At 33.2% G+C, this 16,580-nt stretch overlaps 2 protein-coding genes across 2 annotated transcripts; one reads left to right on the top strand and one right to left on the bottom strand.

Moving 5' to 3' along the window:
* Positions 1 to 3,280: 3,280 nt before the first annotated feature.
* Positions 3,281 to 7,252, top strand: LOC105798012 (aspartokinase 2, chloroplastic). The gene is made up of 14 exons (XM_012627880.2): positions 3,281 to 3,494; positions 3,576 to 4,055; positions 4,154 to 4,236; positions 4,308 to 4,348; positions 4,455 to 4,609; positions 4,804 to 4,953; positions 5,055 to 5,150; positions 5,402 to 5,518; positions 5,683 to 5,802; positions 5,885 to 5,977; positions 6,067 to 6,183; positions 6,292 to 6,408; positions 6,534 to 6,596; positions 6,781 to 7,252. Exons 2-14 carry the CDS (start codon positions 3,654 to 3,656, stop codon positions 6,895 to 6,897), a joined length of 1,671 nt encoding a protein of 556 aa, XP_012483334.1. The 5' UTR covers positions 3,281 to 3,494; positions 3,576 to 3,653; the 3' UTR covers positions 6,898 to 7,252.
* Positions 7,253 to 8,288: 1,036 nt separating this feature from the next.
* On the bottom strand, positions 8,289 to 15,962 carry LOC105798011 (alpha-mannosidase At3g26720). The gene is made up of 29 exons (XM_012627878.2): positions 15,512 to 15,962; positions 15,334 to 15,417; positions 15,118 to 15,206; positions 14,782 to 14,956; positions 14,539 to 14,658; positions 14,274 to 14,357; positions 14,120 to 14,191; positions 13,889 to 14,002; positions 13,609 to 13,709; positions 13,438 to 13,531; positions 13,166 to 13,333; positions 12,987 to 13,076; positions 12,728 to 12,793; positions 12,588 to 12,644; positions 12,114 to 12,333; positions 11,869 to 12,011; positions 11,594 to 11,662; positions 11,446 to 11,505; positions 11,258 to 11,329; positions 10,724 to 10,771; positions 10,514 to 10,633; positions 10,157 to 10,222; positions 9,945 to 10,057; positions 9,777 to 9,861; positions 9,589 to 9,699; positions 9,415 to 9,510; positions 9,206 to 9,253; positions 9,025 to 9,093; positions 8,289 to 8,938 (listed from the first exon to the last, which is right to left on the bottom strand). The coding sequence occupies exons 1-29, from the start codon at positions 15,728 to 15,730 to the stop codon at positions 8,723 to 8,725; spliced, it is 3,069 nt and encodes a 1,022-aa protein (XP_012483332.1). The 5' UTR covers positions 15,731 to 15,962; the 3' UTR covers positions 8,289 to 8,722.
* Between the last annotated feature and the right edge of the window lie 618 nt (positions 15,963 to 16,580).

Raw genomic sequence — 16,580 nt, 5'->3', positions numbered from 1 at the left:
CATTTTTACTGTTAAAAAACTGGTCACTATACTTCAGCACAAGGTACAAGTGGCATGCCATGTGTCATTGTTTAGCTATTTTGTTAGCCATGCCAATTTTAATAGTACAAATGGATGAATTTTTTAACAAATGACCAGTTTGCTCTTTGATCTAACATACATGGACTAATTTGCCCATTTTTTGAGTAGATAAGGCAAAATGCAATCTGACTCTTAGTATAGAGACCGCCAGTATACTTTTTACCTATACTAACATGCATGTTTGCAAAATTGGAAACATCATAATTTATCTAGATAATATAATAGAATTCCAATATATATCAACCAATAAATTATAAAATAAATCAAATTTCAATTTACCACAAGATTTTATATGACTAAAGTTTAACACCCATATTTGATAACTTAAAACATAAATTACAACAAATTTAAATAAAAATAATGATAATTATTACTTAAAATAATAAAATTGCATAGATATTAAATTTTATACTATTTTCTTTACCAATCAAATTCATTATCATAAGTTAAATTTCATCCCAATAAAACAAACTTCACATATAATTTTAATCAAGAATTAAACATATTTAATAATCAAGAATTCAATAATCAAATCTTTAATTTTTCAAATAGTATGTATGACATAACTTAATAAAAATACTAATTTAAAGAAACCTTAAAATAATAATTTTTTTTTCTTTCGTACATGAATATAAGAACAATTTTACCAAAAATAAAAAATAGTGGAGAAAACATATTAGATATAGATATCTTTTTATATAAATTTAATGGCATAAAAGGTCTAGAAGCTTTGGAGTAGATGAGTGGTTGAAGGCGGTGAGGGATAGTAGAGGGCGCAAGTTTGAATACTTCTTCTTGTGGCCTTCTTTTTCTTTTCTTCTCTTTGGTGCCAATAAGTTTTATATGTTTCTTAACACAAAATAGTAAATCTTTGGGTAGTTGGACCATGAGGGAAGGATTGTGAGAGCCTTAAGGTGTTAGTTCGATTCCCACTAGGTATATGATTTCTTATTGAATTCAGTTGCAGTTTGCTTTTATAGATTTTCTTTGTGCATAAAATCTAAAATCCCAAGCTAGGTGCGCAGTTATGGAACTTTAAGAGCGTGCTTGGCTAGGTAGAAAAGTAGAAAGATGGGAGGAGGAGGGAATAGAAAAGTGGAAGGAAAATAAATTTTGAGAATGCTTGGTAGAGAAGAAAAGTGAGAGGAAAGAAAATAGGAGGGATGATAATTTTTCATATTAATGCATGGAAATCAATCATTCTAAATTAGAATGATGAGAGGAGAGAAAATGAGAGAGATGTGTATGTTAGTTCAAAATTATGCATTTTGCAAATATTTTATTTTCATTCCTTTCATTTTTTTAATTCTGCTAAGCAATGGATGGAAAGGAAATTACTTTTTCTTTCTATTTTTCCATCATCCCTACCAAGCTCATCTATAAAAAGAAAAATTATATTTTCTATCCCTTCAATTTTCCATCTTTCTAATCTTCTTTCACTCTACCAAGCAAAGTCTATAAAAGTAATGGAGACATTGGTCCAAGCCGTAGGTTTTGGAGGGAGTTCTATGTTTTTCTTCTTTCGAGATTTTGTTCAGAATTTTTATTTTCAACATTGTCTAATGTAATCTTGTTTATAACTTAAGAAGAAGAAAACTTAGAAAAAGAATCATGCCAATAACATATTATAAAATAAAGAGTAAAGAACAAGAGAAATAGAAGAACAAAAGATAAATAATTATTTTATTCATCAATAGAAATATTTACAATGCTTTTCTAAAGTTTATATTTATAAACATAAAAAATATAAATGATATAAAAGTTTATTCCTAATTGACATTAGAGTATTAAAGTACATCAAACTTCTTACTATAATGGACAACCATTTCATAATAAAATATTTATAAAAATTAAAATTTTAATAATTTTAAATTAGGTTTCTAAAGAAGTAGAACAAATTTTAAAAATTAAAGTATTTTATTATAAGTAGATTTCATAAATAAAATTTTAATGAATTTGATAAACACTTTTCATATATATATATATATATATATGTGGTTAATTTAGGAAATTGTATATATCATATACATACAAAAATGATTTAAGGCATTATTTTTATAAAAGATTGTTGAATTACAAAATATATAAAATTTTAAAATGTTTGAAACTTATTTATAATATCAATCATAAAATTTATACAAATAAGTTTAATATATTTTAATTAATACATATAGTTAAATATGTACATCACACAAGTGTTTTATATGTTGAATAACATTTAAGGTCATAAATATTTTTCTCAATAATATTATCTCGAAAGCTTAATCCTATGTTTTTTTTAGGAATACAATATGCACCGACAATTATGGTAACTAGGTTCATTTATAATAGGGCCATTTAGACTTGATCATGAGCCGAGTCAATGCAAAACTTTAGGCCCGATCTTTTGCTCAGGCTTGGCTTAGCTTGAAAAATGGGCTTAAAAGTTTATCCAAGCCCGACCCAAATAAAAATACTAAACCTGAGTCTAACTCGATCCACTTATTTTTTAAAAAAAATTATATTATTTTTTATATAAAAAAATTTAAAAATATAACATCAAATACACTAAAAACATTAAAATAAATGTCTCCCAACAAATTAAAAATACATTAAAAAAGTCTATTATAAAAATAGTAATAAGATAATAACAAAATAGTTGTAAAACAACATTAAAAGTGAGAACAAAACAATAAAGAAAAAATGTAGACAAATTTAGGTCGGGTTGAATCAAAAAATTTATCCAAAATTTAACCCGTTTAGACAATAAGTATTATTTTTATTTTTATCTAAACTCTTTGTTTAAGTATATATTTTTATCTAAACATTTTCACTTTACAAACGATTTTTCGGACCGAGTCAGCCAACAATCTCAATATGTTTTAAAAATAAATAAATGTAAGTCATATATCATATTAAAGAAACGTGTTGATTTTTGTTTTTTCTAAGAAAAAGGGAGAAGGTGAAAATTAGTGGTCAAATAAGAAATAGTGGTCCAAATAAAAGGCAGCCATAGATTGGACCGGCGCAATCAGTCCACGTCCGCTTCCACTTTCACATATATTTATTTATTTATTTTACTTAATTACCTTTTTAAAAATAAAAACAAAAACCCATGCGCCGCGGCCAACAGACTATTTCATAGCCGTCAGATCAAATTAAGAAGCCTCACAACACAAAAATCTTGGCCATCCATTTCCACGTGTTCCAAGAGCCAAAACAAGGGGAAGGGTTTTCCCTTCCGACCAAATAATTTAAGAAAGAACAAACAGAGGGATTACAGAGGGAGGCGGCGGTGTTTTGGTTTTATTGTTGGCGCTTCCTTCACTCTCCCTCTCAAAGGATCGCCTCTTATTTTATAATATGAAAATATATCCTTTTGTTTTTCTCTTTTGAATTGAGAGAGTCATCTTCTTTCTTCCCGCTGTCTACAGGTATGCATTTTTTCCTTTTTAATTTCCGTTTCGCTTATTCCTACAGCCACTGATTGTTATTTTCTATGGTTTTCCAATCAGATCTTTGGGAAATATTTATATTTTCCGTTCATTACTCGTCGAAACAACTAGTTACTGAGTTTTCTTTTTTTTGCTACGATGGCGGCTTCTTTACAAATTTCCGGCGTAAAAACCGCCCCGTCTCATTCATTTCCAAAGCAGACTTCTTTCCACTGCCGTTCTGCATTTTTGAGCCAGCTTAATTTCGGGTCATTCCGGTCTACGGATTCTTATAGGAGGCTAAGGCATTGCTGTAAAAGTAGAGTGTTTAAGGTTAGTTGTGAGGGAGGGAATGTGGATGTGATCGAAAGGAATGAGGTTGAGAAATCAACGTTGGGAGAAGCAAAGAATGAATTGACGTGTGTGATGAAGTTCGGTGGATCATCAGTGGCTTCCGCTGAGCGAATTAGAGAGGTTGCTGACCTTATACTTAGTTTCCCCAATGAAAGGCCAGTCGTTGTTCTTTCTGCCATGGGAAAGACAACCAATAAGCTTTTGCTGGTAACCATTTTATTTGATCTGTCAATATTATCCGTTAGTGTCTTTGAAACTAGAGCTGCAAGGGTTTACTAAGAAGTAGGTTTTGATCTGATGGTTAGGCTGGTGAAAAGGCTGTCAGCTGTGGTGTCACTAAGGTGGATACCATTGAAGAGTTGGGCTTCATAAAAGAGCTGCATCATAGGTAACATCAAGAGTTGTAAACATGTAGAGTTGTAATATTTGTTGTATCTTATCTTCAATTTGAATACTCAGGACGGTTGATGAACTAGGAGTGGAGAGGTGGATTGTTGATGGTGAGTTATAATCTGCTGCTTCATTCAGTTTTACATTGAAGCCTCTTATGTTTTTTAAGTTTAGGCTTTCCTTATTATAGTTTCTGTCTTGATTGATTACCTGTAGGGCACCTGGAAGAACTGGAGCAGCTCTTAAAAGGAATTGCTATGATGAAAGAGTTAACATTGCGTACAAAAGACTATATAGTTTCATTTGGGGAGTGCATGTCTACAAGGATTTTTGCTGCATATTTGGATAAAATTGGGGTTAAGGCCCGTCAGGTATGTTTTTGTTACTCTAAAAGTTGATTTTATGTATATTTTGTGGTTCTAAAATCAAATCAGCATTGAGTAGGATACTCGAATATCCATGCTTCATTTTTAATCACATTTATCCATTGTACTGTATGCTCTGCATTTCGTTGTAAGTACCATCACATGGAGTGGACCTTGTAAGTCATTTTCTGGTTTTGCAGTATGATGCCTTCGAAATTGGTTTCATTACCACTGATGACTTCACAAATGCGGATATTCTGGAAGCAACTTACACAGCTGTTGCAAAAAGATTAAATGATGATTGGAACAGTAATCCAGCAATCCCAATTGTGACTGGTTTCCTTGGAAAGGTAGAACAGCTGCTGATATCTTTTCAAAATGATTTAATTCTAAAACAAGAGTTTGGTGTGGGAATCTTTTGGTAATGTTTTTTATCTTGTTAATGTTGTAGGGCTGGAGATCTTGTGCAATTACTACTTTAGGTAGGGGTGGTAGTGATTTGACAGCCACAACCATTGGAAAAGCATTGGGATTGCGAGAAATTCAGGTCAGTGCATTTGTTCAAGGTCTGAACTTGTTTAAGTCGTAAACCTATATATGCATGACTATAGTGAGTACCATCTTTTATTATCTTTTGCTTGAATGGAAACCATCTATTTCACAATCAACAAGCATCTAAATCTGCAAATGTACCATGCTCCAAAAGTGTAACAAAAAACAAATACTCACAAAAGTACAACCTTTGTCCTACATGTGTTCCTTTTTTAAGGTACAACTGTATTTTTTTCTTCATTGCAGGTATGGAAAGATGTTGATGGTGTTTTGACCTGTGATCCTAACATATATTCTGGGGCTCAACCTGTACCATACCTGACATTTGAAGAGGCAGCAGAACTTGCTTACTTTGGTGCTCAGGTAATATTGTCCATTCCTTTTAATAACTATCAAGTGCTTCCCTCTGATGAAAAATGCATGTCTTCGTGTTTGGGTTCTATTCTTGTCGATAGCGTAATGATCATTTAATTGATCTAAGCATGGCTAACTGAGTGAATTTGTATATTCATCAACCCCTTTTTCAGGTTCTGCATCCACAATCCATGAGACCAGCTAGGGAGGGTGATATTCCTGTTAGGGTTAAGAATTCTTACAATCCTAATGCTCCAGGAACTCTCATCACTGGAAATAGAGATATGAGTAAGGTTTGTAGTGGCTGGCTAGTAGTTCATGTAGCTTTCTATCATGAAATCAGAACGGGTTTAATCATTTTTGTCCTAACTGCAGGCAGTACTCACCAGCATTGTTTTGAAACGGAATGTCACCATGTTGGATATTGTTAGCACACGAATGCTTGGTCAATTTGGCTTTCTAGCGAAGGTTTGAAGTCCATTTTTTTAATTTAATGTTCTCTGTTCATTTGGATCTTTTTATTGTGTGATTGATCTGTATCTTCTTTATCTCTGCAGGTATTTTCTATCTTCGAAGATTTAGGCATCTCTGTGGATGTTGTAGCTACCAGTGAAGTTAGTATTTCGTTGACTTTGGATCCGTCAAAACTTTGGAGCAGAGAATTAATTCAGCAGGCAAGGAATATTCTTCATGCTTTTATTAATCATATCATGTTATAAATCTTATACTTGTTCTGCAGAAGAATTCTGATCCATTTCCACTGCATATTTTGGTCTTGACAGGAACTAGACCATGTTGTAGAAGAACTTGAAAAAATCGCTGTTGTCAATTTGCTTCAACACAGATCTATCATTTCTCTCATTGGGAATGTCCAGAGATCCTCACTTATACTGGAGAAGGTACTGCATCATCTTGTGTCATACCACTCATACACAAGATCATAACTTTTAAATAATCTTTGGATTTGATGGAATAGGGTTTGATTTTACTGCTAGTTCCATTGATGGTTGAATATTTGTGACAGGCATTTAATGTTCTTAGGACCAATGGAGTCAATGTTCAAATGATCTCTCAGGGTGCATCTAAGGTATTTTCTGCACAACCCAATTTCTCTTACAGTTTCTCTCTACCCTCCAAGCTGCCACCTTTTGGAGTTGACACCTGACATGTTATTTAGTGCCCTCCTGGGACATGATGACCGTTCTTTGTAACCAATCTTAATGTGAAACTGGATGTTTCTTCTCACTGAGGGTGTTGTTTAACCTTTGTAGGTTAATATATCATTGGTTGTAAATGACAACGAAGCAGAAGAGTGCGTGAGGGCACTTCATTCATCATTTTTTGAAAGTGAGCTTCCTGGGTTAGATAAATGTGGTTCTGCCAATTGATGAGATGAGAAATTTATGGATTCATTTGATATAATGAGCTTAGGAGATTAAATTCTTCTTCCTTTGCTTGCTGCTGTTGCAATTTAGAAAGAAATATTAACAAATTGGTATGATAATGTAACATTATATAAACATATAAATGTAGGGGCAGATGATGGGGATGATTTACTATTTATTTCCCTGGGTATCTGGATGATTGATGCCTGCTTAATTTCCTGTATGCAATTTAATTGATAGAAAAAAAGAAGAGGAAATGCAGGCCACAATTGTCTCATATCCTGTTAATTTCCTGTATGCAATTTAATTTCCTGCTTAATTTCCTGTATGCAATTTAATATACAAACTTGCTTGTCCAGCCCCACCTTAGCTACCTGCAAATGCCTCTTTTAAGCTTAATTAAATGAGCAAATTTGAATTTCTTCTTTTCTTTTTTTTGGAATGTTAATTGTCATAAATAATGAGTATTGGGAAGGTTATTTTTCCATGTAAACGGAAAGTCGGAAAAGAAAATTGCAAGGCAAAATTACCTTTGTTTTAATTTGGGTTATTAATTTTTTTGGCTTAAAAGAAAAATGAGGTTACTTTCTAATCCTCTAATACTCTCTTTCATCATCGTATCATAAGATGCATTATCGAAATTAATCAATCCTCTCACTCTTCAAGATGTATCGTTTTAGAAAATAAACATTTATATGTATTTGGAATATATATATAGTTATATTTTTAAAAATATATGGAAAATGAAATGACAAATAAAAGTTAGACTAAACAATTTAATTGCCAAGAAAAGATTTGAAAATTTTCATCATCAATTAAAAATATAAATCAAACTGAAAATTTTAAAATTATCAATTGGAATATTATTATTACAAATTTAATGTAAATATTTTGATAAAAATAATTGAAAATATTAAAATACATAATGTTATCTTTTAATTAATAAACAAAAGATAAAATGATCTTTTAGTTCCTCTCAATTTTGATATTAAGTAAATTGATCATTAAAAAATTCAATTTTAAAAGTAAACAATTAAAGACAATTAATCATGATGTTCATTTCTTTGGCCAATTTATCCTACTTTTGAAAGCTATAATAACCCTCAATGTTTATACATTCATCAATTTTGTCATAATAAATTCAATTAATTTAGTTCTTAACATTTACTCGTTCTATCAATTTGGTCATTGATTCTAAATTTGTTGACAAGGATTAAATTTGTTGACTTTTTTAGAATCAAAACCAAAATGAAAAAATTGTAAACATTGAAAATTAAATTTATTAATATATCGATCCAAAAGTAAGATGAATTGATATAAAAGAAATCATTATTAATTATTATTCAAATGATACTCCAATTTTTTAGAGAGGTAAACTTAGTAACAAGAGATACTTTTACCAAACATAATTTGTCATCATATCATATTTTCCAAAAAGTGTTCGGATTAATCATCATATTTAGAAAACCAAATGTCGTAATGCAACTTTGTCAGGACACTAATCAATATTTTTCAAGATATACTAAGCATTATAGAGCAACTTGGCTATCAATCACATTGAAAGCACCAAATGCCGTGCTAGTGTTTTCTACGAGTTTTAGAGTCACCAACGCAACACTAAACCCCATGTATGGCAGTAAGTTAATGAATATGTGATTGTAGCAACCGTCAAAGTGTGATGCAGATGTCAGTGGATAACTTTGGCTGAAGGTAGTCGTGAGAGCGAGTTGCACTTGCACATACAAACACAGCTTGAGCCCCATTACATTAAGTTTGAGTAGATGAAGATTTATTTAGTACATACAGAAACCACATTTTGGTGCGTCTTTCAACCACCCACCATTTGGATGTAATCTACATCAATCAGGAAAGTTCGGATCTCCATTGGAGCAAGTTCAACGAGCAGCTTAGCAGGATCAACTGCTCCTCCCCTTACCACCTTTGATTCCCCGCCCCCACCTTCTACTTTCCAAGCTAACCTTCTCTTTTCCATTTCACCTCTTTCTTGATTTGCAGACAAACTCATCTCTGTTACTTTTTTTATCTGGAGTGATGAAATACCACTGTAAGATAATTTATTATGCCATATACACATATCATCCATCAACCATTCTCTATTGCTGCTCTTACCTTCTTGTTTGGAAACAGCTTTTTCAGTTCTACACTTGCCATCACTGAATACTCCTTGTCCTCCCCGGTCTTTGACCAAATCAACAAAATAAATTACAATCTATTCTATTGAATATGTGGATGGAACCATCTAATAGTAAAGTTTCTATACAACCTACACAAAGGGAGGAGTTAAGAGTACCTCAAACAGATGAGCCAACCGCAGCAGCACTTTTCCATTTTCCAGCTCCTGCAATATTCAAAAGCAGGAAAACTATAAAAAAAAAAAGCTTTACTTACTATCCTAAGTAACCAACATGCATGCACAGAGCAATCTCAAAAAAAACAAAAAATCATTTTCAGGTCATAGGCATCAGGAGCTTTTAGCTAGTTCTGTGACTTGTTCTTCACCTGGAGAGTTATTATGGCAATGTTATCTGGTAATGAATAGGAGGGATCAATGCCTGAAAATGTTGGAATATGAGAGCTCATCCAATCATTGCCATCCTATAGAAAAAGGAACATCAATGACATAAGCATGGAGGGCCAATGCCACAAAAGAACCAAGTTTAGTTTATACTTCACCTGTTCGGAGAAGGCTAAAAGAAGTGGGGAATATATCTCTTGGCCAACCGTGCGACGCCACTTTGCCCCTTCTCCTATATGATCAATTCGGAGATAAAATTTCCCAAGGATCTGCAAAATCCAGAATTCCGTTACACATGGCACTTTAAGAGTCACGGACAAAGAACATGACGTGAAGCTATGCTTACAGTTAAACCATCACATCCTTCAGAGACACAAACTGTTTCATTTAATACTTCACCAACACCTCTGATATCATCGTGAATCAACCTCCTATAAATCATTATATGTTATAGACTCTGTGAATAATAAGTACTTGTAAAAATAAAATAAAAGAAAGGAAAGATGCAATGGACCTGTGAAGCATCAGCTCAATTTGTCCATCAGCTAAGCTGGATGCCCCCACTGAACGATCCACCAACACTGAGAGCTCTGTGCTATCATCTTGGACATAGATTCCAAGGTTAACCTGGAAGAAAGCATGCAAAGAAGAAATCCAATTTCAATACCACTATTTTTATTATAGAATGGAAAGAAATATTTGCAATTTTCACAGAAAGGAACATACCGGGTAGTAATTTCCAGCAATTGGTTGGTTCACTTGAAGGTCCCAGTCTTTCCTAAAATCTTGAATCTGCAAACATTGGATTTAAATACCATGGAGCAAAAGTAGACATTGTTATCAGCAATTACAGAACTAGAATTTCATTTTGGTGGATGAAACAGTAAATTAAGAGAAAAATAAGCATACAAGCATTCACCAAGTAGAAAAACAGAAGCTAGCAAAATTGCCATTCAGAAAACTTTGGAAGCTGAAGTTGGTATCTAGAAACAATTTATGCTAGAAGTTGAGTTCTGCATGGCTTTTGATAATAATTGCATGACAAGAATTTGCTAGAATGGCCAGCAGTAAGAATCAACATACCCGTTTAATGAAGTCACGTCCATTAGAATCTGTATAGAACGTTTTGTTGGTCCTCATAGTTGTTGTAATTTGAGTGATGATTTCTTTACCTATCCCATCATTCACAGGAATAGGTCCAATCTAAGATTATCCACATAAAGTGTCAGAAAATCCACCCAACCGTTCAGTCCTGCAAGCAATTTAAAAAATAACAATAGAGATTTAACTCACACTGAACTCGACCTCAGCATGCTCTTTTCCCTTGTATACCCTGGTAACCTGTTCATCAATGCAGCATTCTTTAATATAAGTTGAAGACACTAGATACTTCGGTTCAAACAAAAGCCATAAACTTCTTGTTCCGTGCAAATAGAAACTGCATTACATAACTCCAAAATTAAATATAAACATGATAGCAGAAATTCAGAAGAGTATGGAGGTGGATGTTTTTATTACGATTTATAGAGGAAAACAGACGGTAAATTGGCCGGGGTTTTAAATTTAGCCAATAGTGACTCCACAAAAACATAAATTAGACAAAAAATGAATTGGATATGCATAACCCACTTTTCCTAAGTCCAATAATTGACAATAAACTATATGCAACTGTTTCTTTACGAATCTATATCCCGTCCCAAAGCTTTACGAACTTGTGAACAATAATTTTCAGATGCAAGAATCTGAAATATGAGAGCTTCATATTAAGGTAAAAAGTTCCAGCGACAGAAGTTGGTGCATCAAACGTGTTTCTAATAGGTGAATCACCTGTGATATCCATGAATTCAGCTGTTGATGTACTTCATCCAACAAGGGACCCCGCACAACAGTTAAAGGAGTCTGCAACAAACAAATCTCCATTTTCCTTCAGATCCTCATTTTTGAAAAATATAATAAATGAATTGTAAAGGGTCATTACTGATAGACATGAAATTTGTTCAAATAAAAACAGATACCTGGTTTTCAGATTTTATGGAGAATGTACCATTTGGACGAAAAACATATGCCCCAGAAGCCTTTATAAAACATAAGTATTTTGCAATTAGTATATTATAATATAATACCTTTTCTCCAACCCCAAGCTCAATGAAAGAACAAAAATACCTGAGGATCTTTATCAGTTCCATCATTTCCCGAGTAATAACCATAGGATTGCTCAGCAAAGGCCGTAACCTTCAGCAATGAAATTAGATTACAGACTAACTGGCTTTAAATAACATTATTTTATAACACAAGAAAAAAAGATTACAAAGAATAAAGAGAATCCAAATAAAATATGAAATACTGAAAGAAATTTAAAAGACAAATAAACGAAAACTAATCCAATAATTATAATTAGAGAGACACAACCAAACTGAAGATTAGACAGAATAGTTTACCGAATTTCTGGTATTAACATAACGAGTAAGTTTTCCTTCATCTGCTGAGTAAAGAAGCTTTAAACTTCCTTGGCCAACTTCAATGGTATTGTTTTCACTTGCTTCATAGGTATTCATGGTTGAGATGGTAGGGCTACGGCCTTCTGAAAATTTAATAACAGTTCATTCTGTTAATAACTTAGAAGCATAAGTCCAAATCTTCCACTTTATTGACACATTAAAAAAAATGAAGCAATAATGCCAACCTGTCTCTTTAGTAGTTGCTACAATATAAGTGCTGAAACCTAGAGGAGGCACTGAAACTGAAAAAGCAACCCAATATTTAGCTATTTCTCTTGGTTTTTTCCCCAAATATGCTTTGATGTATTGACTTCTTATGCGTAAGGTGGAATTTGAAAGAGGGATAAGTTGTGATTCAATTTCTCTCCCTTCAGAATCCTTGACAACAACCCTTTCGGAGGAGACCTGTCACAGGTTAAATCTCACTGAAAAACAAGCAAATTTCATGCTCTAAATGATTACAGTTAGATTTTATCAGTTTTTGTAGATAAATTGCAATTCCTCATTGTGTGTCGTTGTCTCTGGTTGGATATAGATTGCAAGCATGCAGGTTGTATCATTTATTCACTCTATTGTTGTTGAAGTACTACAATATCAAAGTTTAGAGAGGTCCAACTGTCACATCACATGATCCAGAAAGGCAGAAGGGGGATACTCACAGGAATTCTTATAGTTTCCTCTCTCTTCCATCCTAGAGAATTGTAGATAATGATAACCTACATTGGAGATAAAATATTAGTTGATCTATTGCCATGAAATAAATGGGTCCAACTCAGAAACAGTATATGTATATCATTACCAAGCTTTTCCCACTGGACAAGGCAGCTTCCGATGGAGGACAAAAACTTATATTAAGTAAAGGACACTAGCAAAAGATTTGTTAAAAAAAGAGCTTCGTCAGAAAAGCCACCCAACCAACTTAATTATATTAAAAAATGCAAATTGGTCAACAAGAATAAAAAAAAAATTTATGTGCACTTTCTATACTCCTATTTTAGTTTCAGCATGCAACTAAAAATTCAAAGATGCATAAAACTAATACCAATTATATTGCATACCTGCTGAAAGCTTGTAACACTGTTCTTTTGTTCAGTACTTGACCTTGAATCTGCCAAGAAGGCAAGCGAAGAGGCAACCACCTTCTCAGCCTAAAAACAAAGTTGAAAGTATTAGATTTCTATTAAGCTGTATAACGCCAATAGTTGTACTAAATTTTAGGAAATTAAGATGTACGAACCTCCTTGTATCCTATTGACAACCGTAATGCATAGTCAGCAGCTACATGCTGTCTTTCTGTGCCACTAACTGCATCATGATGTTGAGCAATTGCCAAAGCATCAGCTAATGCTTCCGTGTTTGGTCCTGAAGCACTCCTACCTTTAAAGAATTCCAACTGCCTGGCAGCCTGTTGATAATGAAAAGAAAGCATTAAAAAAAAAAACCATCCTTAAACAGTCTGCGAGAATCTACCTTAAAAATCCACAGCCACATTTCTAGAAAGTGGCTTACCAGATAGTAAGCACTCAGCACTCTGACATAACCTTTAAAGGCTGGCCGGCTTGTGAAGTAACCTGTCCAATATGCGTTTGGCTTATCTGCATACCTAAAAATAATATATATGTTTTATTAGCATCACAGACTTACACTAAGAGCAGTACCATAAATTGAAATTAAACTCACGGGAAGAAATCATCAGTCTTGAGTGGCCACTGCACATTTTCTGCGTATTTTGCATCGGTATAGATGGAAGGAGTGGAGTATAAGGCATTGATGCGCCCATCCTATAGATTCTCCAAATAAGAAAAAGCTTTATAACATCCAAATTCAACTAGAATTCTATAGTAGTTAAAGGGAAAATCAGACATCAAATCTCATGAAAAAAGAGATCAAAACATTACCGAATGATTACAAGAAGACGTATAAGAAGTCAAAATGAAAGACGTACAAGGACATCAAGTACCTGGTTGACATAATGAATGAACTTGTCCATTTGTCTGAACCATGAATTTGCATATTGGTAACGGAAATCAGTCCCCATGGCCCACATGATATGATTTGTTCTCGTTACATTTGCCTAAAATAGAAAACTGTTACTAAGCAACTGCTGTTAACCATACTGTCGTAGAAATCTCGGAAGCAGAGTTCGTTTTGCTCTCAAGGAAATCAGTAAATAGCAACTGTAACGTCCTACCTGTGCCAGTGCAGCAGCTATGAAGTCATTGACCCGCTCTTGAACATTATAGTCAAACAGGAGAACATCGTCCTTCAGTTAAAAACTTCGTGTTAATAAATTTATAACCAAAAAGTAGAGAGAAAAGTGATAATTGAACGTTTTACAAGGTTACCTGAATGGGAGGAGACACATCATTTATCTCAAACGTGAAACCATCAGGAGGATCATAATGCCGGGGGAATATGCCAGTGAATATCTGCCATGAAATCAGAATATGAGTGATCAAAACAATGTTTCAAATATCAGCAAAATACATCAGTAAAAGGAGTAAATATAGTACTCTGTGTCTATAACAAACTTCAATGGAGTAAAGAATATCCAGTTTTTGAATTAGAAAATGAGAAAGCCATGAGAACTATAGATGTTAAGACCCGAACCTGTGAAGATGAACCAAGGGACTTAGAACCCTGCCATACTACCTCAAGAGTCTTTTCCTTTAAGCGCTTAGCTCTATCTTGATAATCAATTCGAGCAAAAAATAGAGAGTCAAATCCTAACTGCAATAAAGATAGAGGCACTCTTACAACTCGAACATAACAAATTCAATATATAGCCATGAAAACGTATTTCATACACCAAACATAAAGAAATAATCCCATTGAAGCCACATGCATACATACCTCTGCACCAAGCAAATAAGCTTGCACAGCAGAATGCCCGAAAGGATCGATCTGCCAACCAACTCTAGGAATCTGATTGAACTCATCTTTGATATACTTATGTCCTAAGGTTGTCTGATCAATCAAGTCAATGTAATGTGGGGTTGCCTCATCATGCATACACATACCTCCATTTCTATAAACACACACACATACACACACAGGAAATTAGCAATTAAGCCCTGATAAACAAACGGTAGATGCTGTGAGGATAATAAACTGCTCATAATTTTCTAATATTTACTTCTTTTCAGTCTACCAAAATGCAATTATAGGAAAAAAATGAAAACATATTACATGAACTCTAGTTGACCAGAGTTGACTAGCTCCTTCACTTTAATCTTCTTAGCATTACTCTGCTGTCTCCACCATCTTTGAAAGAAAGCCTGAAAAGAAAAATCAAACGATGCAATAGAAATCATAAATCAATCACATTTACATGGGCAAAGGAGTCGAAACCCAGAACAGAAAAGGCTTCAAATTGAAAAAGAAGAAGAAGGAAAGCAAAATTACCATCTCGACATAGATAAATTTTCTATTTTTATCATCAAATAAAGCTGAAATGACGGAATCCAAGACGTTCTGAACACAAGCTCCCTGATGAAAGTTGAAAGAAGCATCAAATCAAGTACCAAATCCCAATCGAGCAAGAACCAAATACAAAAAAAGGAGCATGCAAGAAAAGGTATACCCGAATAGAGTTGTTGCCCCCAAAGTAATACTGATCAACAGTCTTGAGCCAACCAACATCATCATGAGAATGAGGCACCAAGTGGACATTGATTTTACCAGGAACAATTCTCTGTGTGGTGTTGTATTCAATATAACTGGATTCTGCACTACTAACACCTCCAGCCAAAAGGATGGCAACCAACAGGATGATCGCCATCGGCATCATCGCCATAGGCATAGAGCAGCAAAGGGTACAGTACAACAGGAAAGATTAAGGAGTAAAATAAAGAGTGAAGACCCAAACCACTGGAATGGACTTTCCACTGCTTTCAATGGTCAGCTTGATTTTCGCACTGCAAGTTTTATTTTTTAATCTCTTTTGATCAAAGCAAAGAGTTTGCTTGTAAGGGAAGAGGCGTGTCAGTGTGAGTAGCCATTTTTGTCTCTGATAATGACTCTAGTTTTTTTTTTCCCCAACTTATTAACTAATCTTATCCTTAAGTATATGATAATTTAAGACATCACCTTAGCCCAATCTAAAGTTGCAGGTGCAGGCGCAACTCACATTTTAATTTCTAACATGTTTTTGTTTTGCATCATGATTTATTTACAGCTTTAACTTTCAGAAAACAATTATTTTAGTATTTTATTTTATTTTATTTTATTTTTAACTTTTGAATTTGTATTTATTATTAAATTAGTCTAAAATAGACGAAATGTTATTATTTTTAAAGAAGTTAAAAGATAATTTTACTTATATTAATTTAAAATTTTAAAATTTTTAAAAATAATTTTTCATTTTAAGGACCGAACCCTTATTAACTCTCTAAATACACTACTGCTGAAAATAAAATTACTTCTAACCTATTCAATATCAAAATTGAAGCATTATTTATAGACAAAGTAACTACAATAGTAATATATATTAATGACTACAAAACTCTAATCAAAATACGTAACAAAATATTAAATAGTGAAAATTTTTTAAGTATTAAATATATAGAGTGGGAAATATTACGTAAATAAAACTAAGGTTAAATAGCTACATTATAACTTGAAATAATATGAAAAAAATGAGAATTGATTAA

The sequence above is a fragment of the Gossypium raimondii genome, chromosome 9 (genome assembly GCF_025698545.1).
Source record: "Gossypium raimondii isolate GPD5lz chromosome 9, ASM2569854v1, whole genome shotgun sequence".
NCBI classification, from domain to species: Eukaryota; Viridiplantae; Streptophyta; class Magnoliopsida; order Malvales; family Malvaceae; genus Gossypium; species Gossypium raimondii.
Note: the sequence above shows the minus strand (reverse complement) of the source record. Positions and strands in the feature narration are given on the sequence as shown.

Excerpts from the sequence above, each read along its gene's own strand:
- LOC105798012 (XM_012627880.2), top strand. The coding sequence starts at position 3,654 with ATGGCGGCTTCTTTACAAATTTCCGGCGTAAAAACCGCCCCGTCTCAT. Across the intron at positions 5,151-5,401 it reads TGGGATTGCGAGAAATTCAG|GTATGGAAAGATGTTGATGG; the intron begins GTCAGTGCATTT and ends TCTTCATTGCAG. Across the intron at positions 6,597-6,780 it reads TCTCTCAGGGTGCATCTAAG|GTTAATATATCATTGGTTGT; the intron begins GTATTTTCTGCA and ends TAACCTTTGTAG.
- LOC105798011 (XM_012627878.2), bottom strand. The coding sequence starts at position 15,730 with ATGCCTATGGCGATGATGCCGATGGCGATCATCCTGTTGGTTGCCATC. Across the intron at positions 13,710-13,888 it reads TCATTCATTATGTCAACCAG|GATGGGCGCATCAATGCCTT; the intron begins GTACTTGATGTC and ends GAGAATCTATAG. Across the intron at positions 8,939-9,024 it reads AGCTGTTTCCAAACAAGAAG|ATAAAAAAAGTAACAGAGAT; the intron begins GTAAGAGCAGCA and ends TCATCACTCCAG.